Source organism: Olea europaea, chromosome 18 (assembly GCF_002742605.1).
Source record: "Olea europaea var. sylvestris chromosome 18, O_europaea_v1, whole genome shotgun sequence".
Lineage (NCBI taxonomy): Eukaryota > Viridiplantae > Streptophyta > Magnoliopsida > Lamiales > Oleaceae > Olea > Olea europaea.
The window spans coordinates 12267265-12285660 of NC_036254.1; the positions used below are offsets into that span (position 1 = coordinate 12267265).

Consider the following 18396-nt stretch of genomic DNA (forward strand, 5'->3'; position numbering starts at 1 on the left):
TGAGTGAACCAAAGAGGTCCACTGCCAGTAGGAGATGCACCATTCTTCAATTGAGCTTGAAGAGGGGCCATGCCTCTATAAAGGGCAGCCAAAAACAAAGAACATAAATTCAAAGGCCTACCACGCGCCAGTTCGTGCGCTATAGGTAGATAACTCAGAGAGGGCTTTATACTAGGCACGCATAATACATATTTACAAAGCCAAACTAAAAGGAAGGCCACTCGCTCAGCATGAGTAGGCTCAGCACTCGAATGATTGTGGAGTGTCTGCAGGCTTGAATAAGAATCGGTATAGTTTTTACCGAACTGAGGGGCGCCACCAAAAACTAAGATGCCTGGGAAAATGGTATCGCCCAAAGGTGGTAAATTTACTAGGGCCCCAACATCCCTTAACGTAATAGACATGGGGCCAAGAGGAAAAATAAAGGTGTTATATTCAGAGGACCAAAAGCTCAGAGCAATCGGAAAAAGCGCTGAATCAAAAGTAGGGGGGCGAATATAGACTTCCAACAAATCAGAAATTCTAGCGCTATCAAAAAGTGCCTTAGTAAGACCATGACCCACAAGACGAGCATGCCACCTACGAAAAGCTACGTCAGATTTGGGCCAAGTGCGAATACCTCTTTCACGAAGTGGCCCCAGCGGCAAAGAATTCAGAAAAGGAGGGCCATGAGTGCAAGGAAACAGCTGACCCACCGTCGCCTGTTCAACTGCCTCCGCATTGTTGAAGAAAGGACCCAAGTAAAACTCATTACGTCCAACGTCGGCGGGTGCGAGAAAACTTGGGGTTACGTATGGACGACTCAGGAGTCTCTGAAAGTCATCAAAATTAAAGGAGTCGCTAGCTTGAGATGACGAAGTAGCCATTGAAGAAGGAACGAAGCTTTTCAGAGTTACGTGAATCGTGAAGAATGCGCAAGAAATATGAAATGTGATTTGGTAGCAGCAAAATGGTGTGTTTGAAGTTTATAAGGGTTCGCAAAGCGACGCACATTTTCAAGTTATAGAGGGAAACAATGATTGAAATTCTTTGGGAATCGCTAACGTTGCTGGAGACGTGAAGTGAATATGGCAAAATTCAATAATTATTATTAATTCTGCCATATTGGGGGGTAATTGTTGACACATAAAAATTTAGCCCAAGTCGAACAGCCCAAGGAGTAAAGCCTAATTGGAGAATCCCCAAAACAGACAGCCCAAAGAATGAAGTTCAATCAAACGAGTCAAGGTGAAGGCCCAAACAAGAGGCCCAAGAATGCGGTAATGCCATCGCCCAAGTTTGCAAGTCGCTCAGAATCTGAACGAACGGGTGTCATACGGTCGCCCAGAGCTGTTATTCTACTCTCGCCCAAACCTTCAAGTCGCCTAAGGTGTCAACAAACATAACGCATCGTAATTATCAAGGAATGCAGTTATCAAGGCAGTTACTCAAGGAAGTCAATCGAAGGCAGTTGGACGATGAAAGATAATGACAGCAGTTAAAAGGCGGTTTCATGACAAAATGGCCACTACAAAGAAAGTGGGTAGTTATAGGACGATCAAGCAGTTTTCAGAGTAGTTAATCACAAAGAGATCGTCTATGAGGTATAAAAGGGAGAAAAGGCGTAGAAGCAAAGGACTGAATCCAAAACTCTCGAACAAGAGAATATGTAATTTTCATTTCTTTAGCTTTTAGACTTAAACACTTTCCTTTCTGTAACTCGTGTGCTTGCGCCCCTTGGAGGCACGTTGTTTTTTCGTTTCCAATTGTAAAGTTCATCGCCAATAAAAGAACACCCCTTTTTGGGACTTTGTTTCAAGAGGTTTCGCCCCTTACACAATCGTCTGATCCCCTTTAATTGTTAGCGAGTTAACCCGCGCGAAACAATATTGATGGAAAATGTGAGTTAAAAAATAAGGAAATATTTTGAATTTGTGCGTAATATTATTTTATTGTTGAAATGATGTCAAAATACTGTTAAAAATATATTTTTTTTCCAAAAAAGGGGCTCAAACCACTGCATAATATATATTTAACATATGTATTCATTATATTTTTCTCTTTATATATTATAATTTAGATATATATACAATTGATATACATTATTCTCTCTATTGCCACGTGGACGATCAGTCACCAATTTCTTTTTCAATTATGAATTTATTTTTAGGGAAGAAGTTGAGGTGAGGGTAAGGGTGGTGGAAAATAAAGTTTTAAAAATTTGAGATTATAGGTAGCACAAACAAAAATTTTGGATTTTATTTGTAAAAAAATAAATAGATTGGATACTGAAATCTTAACGATAATAATTTTTTAGCATAGAAGGTTTCAAATAAAGAGGTTTTCTGCAATTTCTAATAAGTAGGTGATATATCACACAGTGAAACGTTTATAGGTTTTTGCTATTAATTGTTTAAATTATTAGGTTTGACAAAAAAATTATTAATTTAAATTTAGAGAAAATAATGGTGTCATGGCCTAAAATTATTAACAATTACAAAAATACCCTCAGAAATATAAGATGAAGTTTACATTTTATAATAGTTTTCTCATAGATAGCAAAAAAGAAAACATATTTCTTAGTTGAACTTTTTGGTTTATATTATTTTGAAATTCTTATTACGTCATATTATTACTATATATTCATTTTAAGAAAAAGAAATTATATCAATGAGATCGCTTGTTTAAGAAAAAGAAATTATTCTTTGATTAATTAACATTTTCTCTAATTTTTATTTTCAATATTCTAAACACATATACTGTATTAAATTTAAATATTAAAATGTCATTTCGATAATGCAAATAATGATATACCAATAAAGTCACCATCAAATGTTTAGAGTTTTAGATTTTTTTATTTTTTTTAATTTCCCTTTTCTAGTAAATATTTCAGATTCATTTTAATTTAATCATTTTTAATGATTACAATGAATCATTTGCAGTATAAAAAGAATAACTTCTCTAAAATAAACAATTTTGTTAGGCTAATTTAAAATTAAGCAAAAGATAATAAGAAAAAAAAGTGTAGTATAATATAAACATAAGAAAAAATGGTAAAATTAGAAAATTATGTTAAGAGTCGAGGTTCGTGTAAATTTAAAATAAGTGGGGCCATGTTTGTATTTTTTTCAAACCTCAGGGAGATGTATGTAATTTATTCTAAATTCTATAATATATAATTATTTCAATCAGACTGCAGAACAGAACCCATAGAGCTAAGCCATCGTAGACTATTTCAGTATTTCTAAAAAAATTCTATCTTTGGATCCCTTTGCCTTTTTTTCCCCCAACGAAGAGCAAAGGCCGGTGCGAGCAATGGGTTTCTTTTCGTTTCTTGGAAGACTGTTATTCGCTTCCCTCTTCATCCTCTCTGCATGGCAAATGTAAAAAAACCTTTCTTGCTCTATCTGTGTGTGTACAGATCCGTTATTACTTATTATGCATATTTCTGTATATGTATGTATAATTGTTAATCCATCTTTTTATATTTGATTTATTAACTTTGTTTTGTATGGTCGGATCTAGTTCTTGTTTTGGGGGGGGGGGGGGGGGGGGAAAAAAAAAAAAAAAAAAAAAAAAAAAAAAGAAAAAAATAGAAATAAAGAAAAAGAAATCGAAAATCCCAGCTTCTGATTTTTTTCAGTCTGTAATTTGTCTATGTTATGTGTTATTAGTACACTGAAAAATATTGATTATGATATGGTTAATATTTCTTATTTATTGTACCCTTTTCGGGTCAAGTAGGAGGAGATCCTTTTCCAGGAAAGACACAATACTTCATAGCTGCAATGGGTATGGGTAGAAATCATAAATGGGCTCTCTTGCCTTTTCATATTTTACATATTTTTAGAATTGCTTTTCTGATTTTTGAACAAATATTAACGAGGGATGATTTCTACCTAAATATAATTTATCATTTGTTATAAAAGAAAAATAATGATAAAAAACTAATGTTGGCTTTGAAGATTTTCTTTTTCATTAGTTTTCAGTGAAGTCCACAAGTTTCTAAACTAGGACCAGATAACCCAAATTTGGTGTTTGTCTTGTTTTTCATTATAAATTCCTTTAGTTCAACATTTGCAATATTCTACAAAACCAGCCTCGCTATTAAGGTTCATAAATCTAAACAAACATTTCAAAGTTATTGCCGCCTTTGACTTTTATACGAGGACTCCATCATGGTCGAGACACTTTATCTGAGTATTCCAGTGAATGTTTGGCTAACTAGCTTAAAAAATCACTTATTAGTGAAAAGCAAGTTTTAGAATATCTTTTTGAAGATTCTTTGCATCCTTCTAATGGTAAGGAATGATAAATATTAGCTTAGATTAAGATATGTGTTGGCATTTGGAAATTTTCATTCAGATTCTGCCTTATAATAGCAGTCTAATTGTGACAGCCTTCCATCTTTGTAAATTGCCGAGAGAAATCACCCACATATTATTGAAAACACATGACCGTTATTCCTTTTCTACTGAAAACACCTTTTTAAATGGTATTTCTTCTAAGAAACACGGATGTTTAATTCTTTACACCACTCACCCTACCCCTAACCCCATCAAAATGTTTATTTATCTGTGTAGATAGATGTATTCATTTGCAATGATTTACATGCATCGTAATGTTCGCAACAATTGTTTAAGAAGAATTCAGTTAACAAAGGACTAAAATTTATTATGGTTTGATAAGATTATAGTGAATTTGATTTATCTTTGTGTGGATAGTAATGGATTTTTATAACCCTGAGGGTAGCTTAATGGTCATGTCTTGTATTTGCTCCTTAATGGTCACCAGTTCGAGTCCCCTTAGAGTCACTGAGGTGAGTATTCAGCTGTAAACTTCAATGCCCTATGGGATTAGTCGAGATGCGCATAATCTGGCCCGAATACCCACGGTCATTAAAAAAAAAAGAAGGATTTTTATTGCATTGATTTACAAGATCATTGACCTGAAGATATGTGTAATGACCTACTCAATAAAATTGCTAATTCTTTTCTTCTTAAATAAGTAGAAAGTAATTATTTTACTATTCTGATGTAGCTAAGGACTAGTTGTTTACATTTTCATGAAAACACAAACTGAGAATTTTCAATAATTATGACCTCAGATATCATATGATTTTTGATTTAGCATTGACTTCACCACAAGAATGCTTATTGGTGTTCTTATGTGAAATATATTTGGAATAGTAATATTACATAGCCCTTGTTTGAGCCCCATCATAAAGAGAAATTTTTGTAAAATGTATTATGGATTAGTGTTTTTTGGGAGAATGTGTGGTTAAAAAAGAATGGAATTTTTTTGATTTATGTATAAAATGATTTTATTGAAGAATGTGTGGTTGAAAAGAAGAGAGAGAAAAATGTATTAAAATTTTAAAGATGGTCAAACAAGGGCATAATTGCATTTCTTAATTAGGGATGTTGCATTAGGATGAGTTATCCGGCTTCAGCATATTTGCTAAATACATTTGTATCCTGAAATGGTCAAGGGATTGGTTTTCTTGTTCCTGTTCAAAATGCATATTCTATTTCTTGGTCTGAGCTTTTCACTGCCAAAGTTTTATTAGAGCAAGATACATGTTTCAGGTTGCAATTATTAGGAATAAACTTTACTGAATCCTTTAGTCAACTTCCTGAAGTGTTAATGTGTGATACTACGGAAATAAATTTTCCTCGCAATGAGAGATTTACATGTTCAAAGTGAAAATTTCCTGGGAGTTCATGTGATAGTTGCTTTGGCTTCTTCACCATTTGATATTTTCCAGCCTTGAGATTCTAAAGAAATTAAATTGGTGAATGCAAATTCAAGATCCTGGTAGACAAATTAAATGCAGTTAAGCAGGTTCTTTTTGCATTTTGTGACTATGCCTCGTTCCGATGATGGTGAGGCCTAATTGTGATGTCATTTAAGCTGATAGTTGGGTAGTGATGATGTAGCTAAAGTTTTCTGGTGGATTCATATCGAAAGTAGGCATTTACTGCATGATTCCTTTTTTTCTTTTTTTAAATTACTGATTTTCCTGATTATCTCTCACATTAGATTAAGTTCCTATATCTGTCTATTTATTGTTTACACGGCTTTTAATCTCGTTTAACTGTTCTTCTCTTGGAACGCAGACAAATAAATCAATTCATGCGTTTCTGTTTTTATGACCAACAATTGTTTCTTGATTTTCATTTCAAATTGTTCGTGGACTCTTTATTGATATGGGGTGATCGTAACACAGTATATGAGATTCGCACCTTCAAAATTGACATTGAAGTGCTATTCGGAAGAATTGCCTAGATTCTTTCTTTGGATAGAGATCGGAAGAAGCGGGCTCTTCAATCAAGTTTATTCAAATCTTTTCAACCTGATATATTGGTTGATTATCCTGCCTAATACTCTTTAACACCAATTTCTATATTGATTCATATTAAGCCCCTGTTTGGTATTGATTAAAATCAAGATTTTAATCTAAATCAAGCGCAATTTTAACCGTCCATTTCAAAAACTTTTATAAAAATTTACTTAAAAACTGATTTTAATCCATACCAAACAGGGGCTAAGTAAAATACTCATACTAAAACGTGTGTAATTTTAGTTCACTCTTAGTACTTTTGTAATTTTTAGTTCATTTCCTATATTCCTGCCAATAAAGGTGAAATTTCTTCTCTAATCCAAAACTGGTGAAATTTAATCTTTCGGTTATTTAATTCCATGATTGCATCGAAGAGCGTGGCTATTCCTAGTTGCGTGGGTCTTATTTATTTACAAAAACTTTATTGTTCTTTTCTTTTTATAAAATATGGTTTTAACTGTTTAGGTTCAATGATTTTGGAGAAGATGGTGGGCCGGCAGCAAAAGAATGGGCAGCCAAATTAGTTACTGTCGAGAAATTTCTAGCTTCTACCTTCGGGAAAGGCGCTTTAAATATTGATGTACATTTCCAATATGTTTGATTTGCCCTTTGTTTTCCTTCATATTTTAGAATAGTGTTTCAATTCTTTTTGTCTGTTCATGTTTGGAGATGCTACTTGCAGACTAGGCATTTTGTTGCTGCCTGTATTGTTCTAAAGGGTTTGGGGGGCCTTTTATTCGTATTTGGCAGCTCCACTGGTGCTTACCTTCTGGTTAGTTTCTGTCACCAATTATCTCATAATATTTGACCTTTGTCTTTTCATTTGTTGAGAAAATTTGAAACATGAAATTTCGTCCATTTGACATTTATTTTGTTACTATAACCACGATTATTCTTACCGCAGATTTATTACTTGATATTTGCCACTCCCCTTCTGTATGACTTCTACAACTACAATGTTGGAGAGCCAAAATTTTTCAGACTCTTGTCAGAGTTTATTCAGGTACTTGCAAATACTAATTGAACAATCGTGCTGTCGACTCACTTTTTGAGGTAGTTTTCGTGATGGATGTGAAACGTTTTGTAATTGGATTTACATTTCTTGGCAGTCCATCGCTCTTCTTGGTGCGTTGCTATTTTTTCTAGGGATGAAGAACTCTATTGTGAGGAAACAACTCAAGAATAAGGCCGCCCCTAAACAGAAGGCATCTTAGATATATCAAAGAAGAGACTCTGGAACACGGTCTAAAATTAGGATTCTAAGCAGGTGCTATATCAAGTCTTTAAACTGGAATTATCCGTCTCCACGACGATATTTGATGTTGTAGCATGTTTTCCTTTAGTTGATTTTAGTCTGGGAAGGAGCTGTTGATATGCAAACATTCATTTTGTTTCCTTCTATTTCACAATTTTAATTCTCCCCTGTTGCGATATTAATACTGTTGGATTCTTAAGGTATGCTTCCTAATGAGAAATAACAATGAACAGACATTTTTACGTGTTTTTTCATTAATTCTATTTGTTTATGTCTAGTTCAACGTGCCACTTGATGTCTTTATAGGTACTCTGATGGATGATGTACATAGCTTCTTGTTAAGTCCAGGAAATCGTGCAATATTTGAGCATACATAAGGATGCCTTTTGTATTTTTAGGACTCCAACCCTTGCTCCTAGGAATAATGCGATCTAGCACCAATGGTGTTAGAACACTGAACTATGTGGTCATACTTGATAAGTCCAATTAAATGGATCATTTGACGTTGCATTTGAATAAATATATCATTTAATAACATATAGTTGCAACTTAAAATTTTACGCACTAATGGGGCTGAATAACATTATTCTACTTGTCACTTAGGTGTTAAGCACCAATGAGGTTGAATAGCATTACTCTACTTTTAGAGGAGGCTCGAATCCAGGTCAATGACCTAATAAATTTTCAATTGCAGTTCAGTGATTAAAAGTGCTTTTAACCCGTTAAAACAGTTTTGGGTGTCCCAGGTATAATGTTGTAATCCAAAACATGCCGATTACCATAAAGTAAAGTTCTTGGAAGATCAAATGCAACTGTAATCTTAGTAACAGCAACCATGTTAGTTTTGATCTACCCCATCGCACTATTGCTCTGGCAAAGGAAAACCCTTTTGTATTTAAATAAGACATGTCCTGAAATTGAAAATTACTAAGCTGAAACTTAGGATTGGTGTCAGATTCCAAATTCTTCTGCTTGTTCAGCTTTCTCTTTTTCAGCAACAATATGCTGATACAAACTAAGATCAACCCAACTAAAACATCCATTTCTCTTTTAGCAAACCTTCTTTGCATTTCACAGCCAGTTCCAGCTAAACACTCTGCATCTCTGCACATTCTAAAGCTGTAATCCACAGTACTCTTTTACATGATTCTATAACACCACCTAACATTTTAACGGGTAATTAGTACAAAACGTCTTTACCTTTCATGATTTTTGCAAAAAACGTCTTTACTTTTCATTTTTTTTTGTGCATTTCATCCCTACCTTTACCTTTTCTTGTGCAAAACATCATTTTCAGCATTTTTCTCAATAAAAAGCTATAAAATGACTAATATACCCTTCTATTTAAATAAAAAAAAACAAAAATAAAGAATTAATTGGAATCATAGTCCCAATTTTTAAAAGGTTCAAAAGAGTCCCAAATAAAAAAAATTCTCCACCTCTTCCACCACCAATTTTCGTTAGCTGCCCTGGCCATCGGAAACTACCCTTCATGCCGATGGCCTCTTATCTATAGCACAATTCAACAAACAACCAATCGAAAAATCCAATTTAGAGACAGAAATTGGTGGAAAACAACCCCAATTTTTCGTGCCCTATACAAATCGATTCCGCCTCATGGCCGTCCATTGCCACTGGTCATCTCCCTTTATCTATGCAAACGTCATAATGAATTGACATCACCAAAACAAGCCTTAAATATTGTTGAATTTTTTAGTAAAACAAGTCTGGTTCGCGGGCACAATAAGACACTGCTAGCCTATTCCAATTTATGGGTCCCAAGCCATTTTTCCACCAAATTGCCCCCAGTCGAGCGTCCAGTAGCCTCATAAGCCCTTGGGTGTGCATTCAATTGATTCAATCCAACCTCCAATCGATCCAATTTTTCAAAGCAATTCTGCAAATTCTTCTAGGGCATATGTGCTTGCGCTTTCTCCTCCTATTCCTCCTCTCTCAGTTCCACACCAATTCTCTTTCCAGAGGACTCTTCACCCGTAGAATCCTCCATATTTTTAGTCACAAGGGCCACCATTGACCAAGGATTATTCACACTTGATGAAACCCAGTAATACTTATGGATATGGTAATGGACCTTACGGTTGCAATAGTAATTTTATAGCCGGAGCTAGAACTAGAGCATTAGCTCCACATCAGCTTGGAAATAGTGTAGATGCAAAGGGTAGATGGGGTTGGGGTTGAGCGAATAGTGTTTGAATCGATGCTAGTGGTCCAAGGGATGACTGTAGAAAAACGACTCAGGCTGTTTGGTGTGAACATAGATTGTCCCATATTGTCTTTATTCGGGACTCTTTTGAACTTTTTTTAAGAATTGGGACTGTGATGCAATTAGTTCTTTAATTTTTTTTATTTAAATAGAATGGCATATTTGTCATTTTATAACTTTTTATTGAGAAAAATGATGAAAAAGATGTTTTGCACAAGAAAATGTAAAGGTGGGGATGAAATGCGCCAAAAAACAAAAGGTAAGGACGTTTTTCACAAAAATCATGAAAGGTAAGGACGTTTTGTGCTAATTACCCCATTTTAACCGTAGTTTTATTATCATTACAAAATTTACATCAAAGCCTCAAATACATTAACAATCAAGACTTCCTAAATGTCAAAATACAACATGGCTTATTGAAAACTAAGTTATGTTGTTGTACGAGGTATTGGACAAGATTGGAGTCATTGGACAAAGATTAAACAAGGGACGCATATGAGATTTTTATTCGCCATCGTATTCAATTGCTTCTACTTTAGCTTGCTAAATATGGGTTAAATCCACCAATAATCACCTAACTTTATACAATATACTTGGATTCACTATGGTTACTCAATTTGATTTTGTTTCACTATTGTCACCCAACTTTATATTTAGTGTCATTATGACCGCCCAATTTGATTTTATTTTAGCATGATCACCAAATTTTATATAACATTTCACCATGGTAATTCAACTTTTTTTTTACCATTTTCACTAATTTTAAGAGGGGTAAAATGATAATTTTGCATTATATATAAAAAAATAAATTAAAAAATAAAATTATTTTTTTTAATTTTAAAAATGTTTTTTCAAATAAATTTTTATTTTATTTTATTCTTCTAACTAACGATTTTTTAAAAATAAGCTTTTATTTCATTTTAAAAACATTTTTTATGGTAAGTTTTTATTTTATTTCATAAGGATTTTTTTTACAATAACCTTTTATTTTATTTTATTTTTCTAAGTGACTTTTTTTAAATAAAATTTATTTTATTTTAAAAACAATTTTTAATTAAGCTTTTATTTTATTTTATTTGTTAAGTAACGTTTTTTTAAAAAATATTTTTTTATTTTCTTTAAGTAATATTTTCTAAAATAAGTTTTTATTTTATTTTATTTTTTAATGATAAATATTTATTTTATTATTTTTTTAATATATACTGTAATGTTACCATTTTACCCTTTTAAAATTAATGAAATTGTGAAAAGAAGTTGAGTGGTTATGATGAAACATTACATGAGATGGTGAAAAAAAAGTTGGGTAGTTATGATGAAACATTATATGAAATTGGGTGATCATGATGAAATATTATATAAAGTTAGAAGGCCATGGTAAAATAAAATAAAATTGGATGATCATGATTACACAATATACTCCCCATCACGGACTAACTTTTTTTTATTTTCTTGTCCCAATTATATTGTATTGTTTCTTTATTGAAAATGTTTTTTTTTTTTTTTTGTTTACTAATATACTCTTATTTCATTTGCCTGGTTATAACTGATTTTTCCCATTTAATCTTAAAGTTGTATAAATATAAATAAGGGTAACTAGAAAAGTTTATAAAAATTGTTTTTTTAATAACAATAAACAAGATTTCTTTATCTGTGTGAAAAACAAAATTAATCTATATAAATTGGACGGAGAAAGTATAAAGTTGAGTGAAATCAAATTGAGTGACAATGGTGACACCAAGTATAAAGCTTGGTGACCATTAATGGATTTAACCATGCTAAATATATATCCCAACTACTGAACTACATGTATAATGCACAACGTTTTAGCTTCTTTTTGCTCTTTAATAACATTATCTAGTGTCATTCGGTCTAGATCTTGAAAGGGTCAGCCCGCGTACTTCACACACTCTTATTTCATAATCATTTGGGACTGAAACCGGTTCGAATTCGATCCATTCATAATATTTTTCTAGAAAAATCGGTAGCTGACATTATAAATTATCTTCACAACATATAGAAAACTAGGAAAAAATATAACGAACAATCAAATACACATTTTAACGTTTTCTTAATCTAATGTAAATTTATGACGCTATATAACATCCAATATCTAGCAAAATATGTGATCAAAAAGCATCTAATGTCGCATTGTCGCATAAACACCAGATTATATACCCAAACAACAAACCAAAAATTAAAAACAAACAATAAAAAGTAGTAGAACATACAAATGCTAACATAAAATAAATTCATTCCCCTGCATACAAAGTGAAAAAGAAAAAATTAAATAAAACCCTAATAAAGACGACCATTTCGGTTCAAGAACCAAGAACCATTTGAGATTCGATTGGTTCTCGATTCTTAATTAATTCCTATTCCGATTAAAATCCCACCCATAGCTGCCTCACAACATTATTCCCATTAAACATGATAAGAAATTATTATTTCTCAAAGCTTTGAAGGTAAAACTTTCTCATCTTTCAATCCCAACAGCCCACACAGCTCTGGGTACAAAGCCTTCCTTATTTCTGCATAGACCTTACCATCCCATCTCTTTTTGGCCAATTCGTCACATAGGCGCATTGCAGTCTCCACCGCCTCTTCCGGGCTAGGGTACGCTGAGTCCACGATCCCCATTTCTACTGCCTCCTCAGCCTTCACTTTTGCGGCCCGTAACACCAAGCTACGCCGCGCTGAAGCAGATCCGATCTTGGATCGTATTAAAGCCGTGAAGTAATCGGGCAAGGTCATCCCTATGTCCAGCTCACTCATGTACATCACACTCCTTGATGCCGTCATGGTGACATAGTCGTGGCTCATGGCTAGTATCAAGCCGGCGGCAGCGGCGTGACCCCCGACGGCGGCGACTGTGGGCATCGGTAGGGTTAGAAAATCAGAGACGACGCCCTTGAACAGGTCGACCATCCGGAGTAATTCATTCTTGGCTGCTTGAATCGAGCCTGATTTAGCGCCGACGGCTTGAGCGTGCCTTAAATCAAATCCATTGGAGAAGAATCTCCCTTGAGCCAGCGTGATGAGAACGGAGCCGGCGACGGCTTGCGACTTGGCTTCGGCCAAAGCCGATCGGATGGATGATATAAGAGCTGGGTTTAAGCGATGCTCATCTTTGTTGTCGCCGGTTAACGTTAAGATAAAAAGGTTGCCGCACTTCTCTAACGTGCACATGGTGGTTGCGAGGTGACGATTAGAGAGAGAATTGTCAATTTTGGTACATAAGAGATTGCATGATAACAATATAATAATCTTTAAAAAGTGTGCATTCCAAGATACTAACTTGCCGGTCTTTTATTATCTAGAAGAATTGCCCCAACCTTTATCTTCTATTCTAATTGCTCCTTTATTTTCTTTTTAATTACTACTACTTTTTTTTTTCTATAATTGTTCGACTATAAAATTTGCAAGATGGTTTGTGGGGTTTCCATTAGGTTTTGCAACAATAATCAATTTTAGCACAATGGTTTGTAGAAAATACTTCCCGAAAATCTAAATTCTTGATCGATGGATCAGAAGATTCTTTCAGTTGGCTAGAATGAAACCAAAGTTTTATGTTCGATTTTGAATTAGAGACGTTCAAAATGCTGGAATGACAAGCAGCTCTAGATTCAAGAGCTCTTGCTATAACCTAATTTTGACCTCCATTAGAATTAGCTTTTGGAAAAAAAAAAATATTTTATAATAGTGATTTTTTTAAGAAAGTATCGTTAAAAAAGAAGGAAATATTTTGAATTTACGTATAATATTATTTTATTAAATAACATTGATTGAAAAGAAGATAAAAAATGTATTTTGAATTTAATGAAGCCCAAGGATGGACTCGAGATTTTGCTTCATTGGGGTGAGGCAAAATTACTTTAAAAAATTCAAATTAGACAAAAAAACGATAATATTCAAAACGCAGTACTTTTTTAAAAATTGTTTCTTGCGGCTTTTCGTACTTTAAAAACGTCGTATAATACTCTCGTTATGAATTTCATTAAATACATCTTTTTGAACATACACAACTAAACTATAATTTATCCATTGGTCTGCAATCTGACTACACAGTCGATTCTTCACAATATTCGTTTAAAAAATATCTCAACATATCTTTCTACAAATTAACCAAAGCTTGCATAAATATAAAATATACTAACAGTGAAACGAAAAGCCAAGATATGAACATTAAGAATTGAGATTGCAAACAGCAAAGTTGAAAGATGAATTGCAACAAAGAGGGCAACTGGGTAGATAATACTAAGAGGGGCAAAATATTCCATTATGCCTTAATTCCAAATCAAGTTGAAATTGGTATAATCATCATTCATCAGACGCTATTTTTCAAACTCATTCAAGTGAACTACTCAATTTCGTTAAACAAAGATTAAATATAAGGTGAAGTCCCAAGTCCGCCACTCTAAAGCATACTAGTCATCTTGGCTCAAAGCAGACAAAGCATATAGTTAAGGTATTTACGAATGTCTCAAGTCCGCCACTCTAAAGCATACTAGTCATCTTGGCTCAAAGCAGACAAAGCATATAGTTAAGGTATTTACGAATACAAGGAATGGATCTAATGGTGAATCATATGTCTTCACTAGTCTAAAGGATGATTGGACGAAATTGGAACTCTCACTGACCTGGTTAAATTACACATATGACAAATGTGGAATTAAAACATGCATATTTTTAGGATTTAATTCAAATACCCAGAAGCTTAAATCTGTATCTGTTCTTTTTCTTCTTCTTCCTCTTTCAATGCTAAAACTTAAGATTAAGAAAGAGAGATTGATTACCTAATTTTGCTTCTTCAATCTTCTTCTTCCTCTTTCAAAATATCGTGAATCGGAGTCCAGAGATTGGAATAAAGCTGAAGAAATCGCATCGTCGTTGCACACACAGGTTCGTTCGCACTTCACAGGGCTTGAGAATCTGGAGAAGCCGGGAACTGGAAGGGAACATTTGGGATTTTTTTAATGTTACTTGGGTTAAATTTATGGGCTACTATTAATCTATATATGGATTTTTTATCAATGTTAAAAATTAAGAATCCAATGGGGTCAATTGTTAAAAATTAAGGGTTCAATGGGGTCAATTAAAAATGTGGAAATTACAGCTCACTCTACTATTTAAGATCTCAATTCTTAAATCAGGTGAGGTGTTTCATCTTTCAAAAATCAGAAATATTTCTTCTCTCCAATCTAATTCTCTCTCATTCTACACGTTTTCTTTCTCTCCCACACAAATTTATTTTCTTTCCAATCTCCTTCTTTCTCCATTATTTCTCCTATCATTTTCTCTATCCCTCCTCTTCTTCTCTCAGATCGCCTCCAATCTCCTTCTCTCTCCATTATTTTTCCTGTCATTTTCTCTCTCCCTCTTCGTCTTCTCTCAGAACACCCTCCCCAGCCGGCCCAATTGATAATGAACTAATCACCTAGAAATATAAGATTAGAAATCAAATATGGCACTGAGCTAACCATTCACGGCGTCGATCTATGGCTATCGTGGATCTGTGACGGAGTTCGTTGCAGCGTTGCCGACCGATCTGTGGTGTTGGTGTGCATCAACGACTTGGTGTTGGTGTTGATGTACGGTGGCGTTGACTTGGCGTCTGTCGTCCATTATCTGTTTATAAATGATCCCAAATGATTTTTTCCCTCTGATATGTTGCTTAGCAGATCCAAGTGGAATGGAAATGTGGGGAGCACCAGGGTAGCTCTCGTCGTCGACCGATCTGCAAATTTGTGGAGGTGTGTGGTTTTGGCCAGAGTTTTGTTGGTTGCGATATGGGGAAAGTTTGGTCACGATCTAGTTGCTATCCAGTGCTGTTTGCGATGCTCTGAGGTTCTGGTGGATTGGAGGTGGTTATGGTGGTTTAGTTGGTGGCAGTTTAGAATGTTTAGTTGATTTTGTGATAAAAAATTTGACTCGTGACCTGAAAATTGGGATTCAAAGTTGGTGGTTATGTAGGTCATGGCGGTAATTGTGGCGATTTGGTTGATTTGTGACTAATAATTGAATATGTGACCTGAAAATTATGATTGCGACTCCCAATTGTGACTCACAATTGATAAAGTTGAAACAGAAACATTAATCGTGTCCAACTAATCAAATAATTTGCAATGAGTAAATAAGTTGTGACCAATAAAAATTTTGAATCTGTGACCGATGAATAATCTGTTGCCTATAAAATTTTGAATTCGTGACAAAAAAATATTATGTGATCTATAAAATTTTCGATTTGTAACCAAGAAATAATTTGTGACCAATAATTTAATAAGTTGTGACGAAAAACTAATCCGTGACTAATTAAATAATTAATTGTGAAAAAAAAAATTGTGACCTTGAAAATGGTGATGATTTTACGTCTAAAATTCTATATATGAAAGAGTCCGCTCACATAAGGAAACTGAACCTTGATTTCGGGGAATGATTGTAATGGTTTCTCTCTCTCCAATCTCCATGTCTCTCCTTCTATATATATATATGTAGGTCAGATTCTTTGTGATTTGAAAGATCAAACTATATTTCTTACCATCTGAGATATGAAATTCTCCCATTAAAAATTAAGAATCCAGTGGAGTCAATAGTTAAAAATTAAGGGTTCAGTGGGGTTAATACAATAGTTAAAAATTAAGGGTTCAATGGGGTCAATTGTATTGACCCCACTGAACCCTTAATTGGTCCACCTTTGATGAAGCCCAAACATGGGCTTGGTCTTCAACTTTTATTTTTGACAATGTCGACTTGACATTTCATTTTTCTACCCATGCTCCTAATTTCTAATTTTTTCTAGAAAAAAAATATGAAAGAAGTGTCGTGTAAATCTAAAAATATTTGAACACTTCTAATCCCTAGTTTTTATCTAGAAAATTACCATTAAAGTCAGGGACGGATCCAGGATTGGATCCAAGATCGAACTATAAAATTTCAAATCGGGCTGCTACGTGAAAAAAAATTTACACATAAAAAATTGATTTTTTACCAAAAAAAACCTTTAAAACAAATTTGTTGGGCCTGAGAAGGGGGGAGGCTACAGCCCTACCCTGCTCCCCCAATCCGTCCCTGATTAAAGTAGTTATTAGACTAGGAGATCCGGAATAAATCATAGTTTATTGAATATCGATTCTAAAGAAAATGAATGTACAAAGCTCTATAAATGGCCGCAAAATTTGGCACCAAAATGATTACCAACTGGACAACTAACTGACTGCATGAGTGCCAACTAACCAACTAACTAATCGAAATGAAAATGAGTTAGCTATGTATAGTGCTTTTACATACAATTCCTAATACTCCCCCTTGAGATGTACGGTAAATGTTCTTTACCGACATTTTGGACAGTAGAGAGAAAATAACATATGCAGGAAGCAACTTGGTGAAAATATCGGAAATATGATGTTTTGACCGAATCAAGAGCAATTTAATAATGCCGGCTGCAAGTTTGTCTCGAATGAAGTTGCAATCGATTTCAATATATTTCGTCCGTTCATGAAATACCAGATTGGTGGCAATCTAAATGACAGCTTGATTGTCACAAAACAAAACAGCTGGATGATCTACATAGGTCTAAAAATCCTTGGGCAATCGATGGATTCAAATGACTTCACTGGTGGTGGCAACCATAGCTCTTTATTCGACTTCAGCTGAAGAACGAGACACCATCGTCTACCGTTTAGCTCGCCAAGCAATTAATGATGCTCCAAGGAAAATGCAAAACCTAGTGGTGGATTTTCTTGTATCAAGGCAAGACTCCCAATTGGCATCGGAAAAGGCTCAAAGCTTGAGAGAGGATTGTAAATCAGAAGATGCAAGAATAACAGGCCTTGATCGAAAGTGCCTTTAAAATAACGAAGAAAATGGTGTACTGCTTTGAGTTGAGGCCGTCTAGGCTGGGACACATATTGGCTCAACTTGTGGACGACAAAGGTAAGATGTGGTTAGGACATTGTTAGGTTCCCAATCAGTCTACGATAATGAAAACCATTTGGTAGACGGTCACCTTCATAAATGCTTATAGAAACATTGGGATCCATAGTAGTAGTTGTTGACTAGCAATCAAGATAACTTGAATCCTCAAGCAGCTGTGGAGCATAATGTCTCTGTGATATGAAAACTCCAAAACTAGAACGAGCAACTTCAATATCGAAGAAGTACTTCAACTACCCTAGATCCTTAAGTTTGAACTGAGAGTGCAAAAACTTCTTTAATGAATCAATAACTTGAACTGACACGACCCGTCCCAAATTTTCCTAATGGATCCAACATGCGTCATGCGCCGATGGTAGATACCAACGAAGTGCCGGACCCACCACCAAGGCAAACTTGACATGCTTTGACTGTTATAATTTTATAAAAATTTCGGTAGAGTTCCCTCTGAAAAATGGACTAAAACCACCTGAAAATAAAATCAAACATCCCAAACATGTACATATAGTTTAAAACAGGGTACACTGGCCCCTCAAAATATCAATTATTCAAATACAACACTGGCTATTCGACTTTTGCAACAATTTCTAAACCACAATACCCAAAATGCATAATATATATACAAAACATAGCTGAATTCTGAAAATCGACATATAGTATAAAATT

General features: G+C 34.3%; 2 protein-coding genes and 1 long non-coding RNA gene across 4 annotated transcripts; 1 reads left to right on the top strand and 2 right to left on the bottom strand.

Moving 5' to 3' along the window:
• Positions 1–3180: 3180 nt before the first annotated feature.
• LOC111367472 lies at positions 3181–7831 on the top strand. Of its 2 annotated transcripts, XM_022988369.1 has the most exons (5): positions 3181–3362; positions 6788–6902; positions 7005–7094; positions 7227–7325; positions 7432–7831. In XM_022988369.1, the coding sequence occupies exons 1-5, from the start codon at positions 3295–3297 to the stop codon at positions 7534–7536; spliced, it is 477 nt and encodes a 158-aa protein (XP_022844137.1). In that variant the 5' UTR covers positions 3181–3294; the 3' UTR covers positions 7537–7831. The 2 variants fall into 2 exon arrangements, with proteins under 2 accessions (XP_022844137.1, XP_022844138.1); XM_022988370.1 differs by lacking the exon at positions 7005–7094.
• Positions 7832–11924: 4093 nt separating this feature from the next.
• On the bottom strand, positions 11925–13080 carry LOC111367473 (enoyl-CoA delta isomerase 2, peroxisomal-like). The gene has a single exon (XM_022988371.1). It carries the CDS (start codon positions 12985–12987, stop codon positions 12250–12252), a length of 738 nt encoding a protein of 245 aa, XP_022844139.1. The 5' UTR covers positions 12988–13080; the 3' UTR covers positions 11925–12249.
• A 970-nt stretch (positions 13081–14050) lies between these two features.
• Positions 14051–15718, bottom strand: LOC111366480. The gene is made up of 2 exons (XR_002697664.1): positions 14595–15718; positions 14051–14438 (listed from the first exon to the last, which is right to left on the bottom strand). It is a non-coding gene; the product is annotated as an uncharacterized LOC111366480 (long non-coding RNA).
• Between the last annotated feature and the right edge of the window lie 2678 nt (positions 15719–18396).

Bases quoted from the DNA above. Each gene is read 5' to 3' on its own strand.
- LOC111367472 (XM_022988369.1), top strand. From the start codon at position 3,295: ATGGGTTTCTTTTCGTTTCTTGGAAGACTGTTATTCGCTTCCCTCTTC. The intron at 6,903-7,004 runs GTACATTTCCAA...TGCTACTTGCAG, and splicing joins AAGGCGCTTTAAATATTGAT to ACTAGGCATTTTGTTGCTGC. The intron at 7,095-7,226 runs GTTAGTTTCTGT...TTCTTACCGCAG, and splicing joins CCACTGGTGCTTACCTTCTG to ATTTATTACTTGATATTTGC.
- LOC111367473 (XM_022988371.1), bottom strand. From the start codon at position 12,987: ATGTGCACGTTAGAGAAGTGCGGCAACCTTTTTATCTTAACGTTAACC.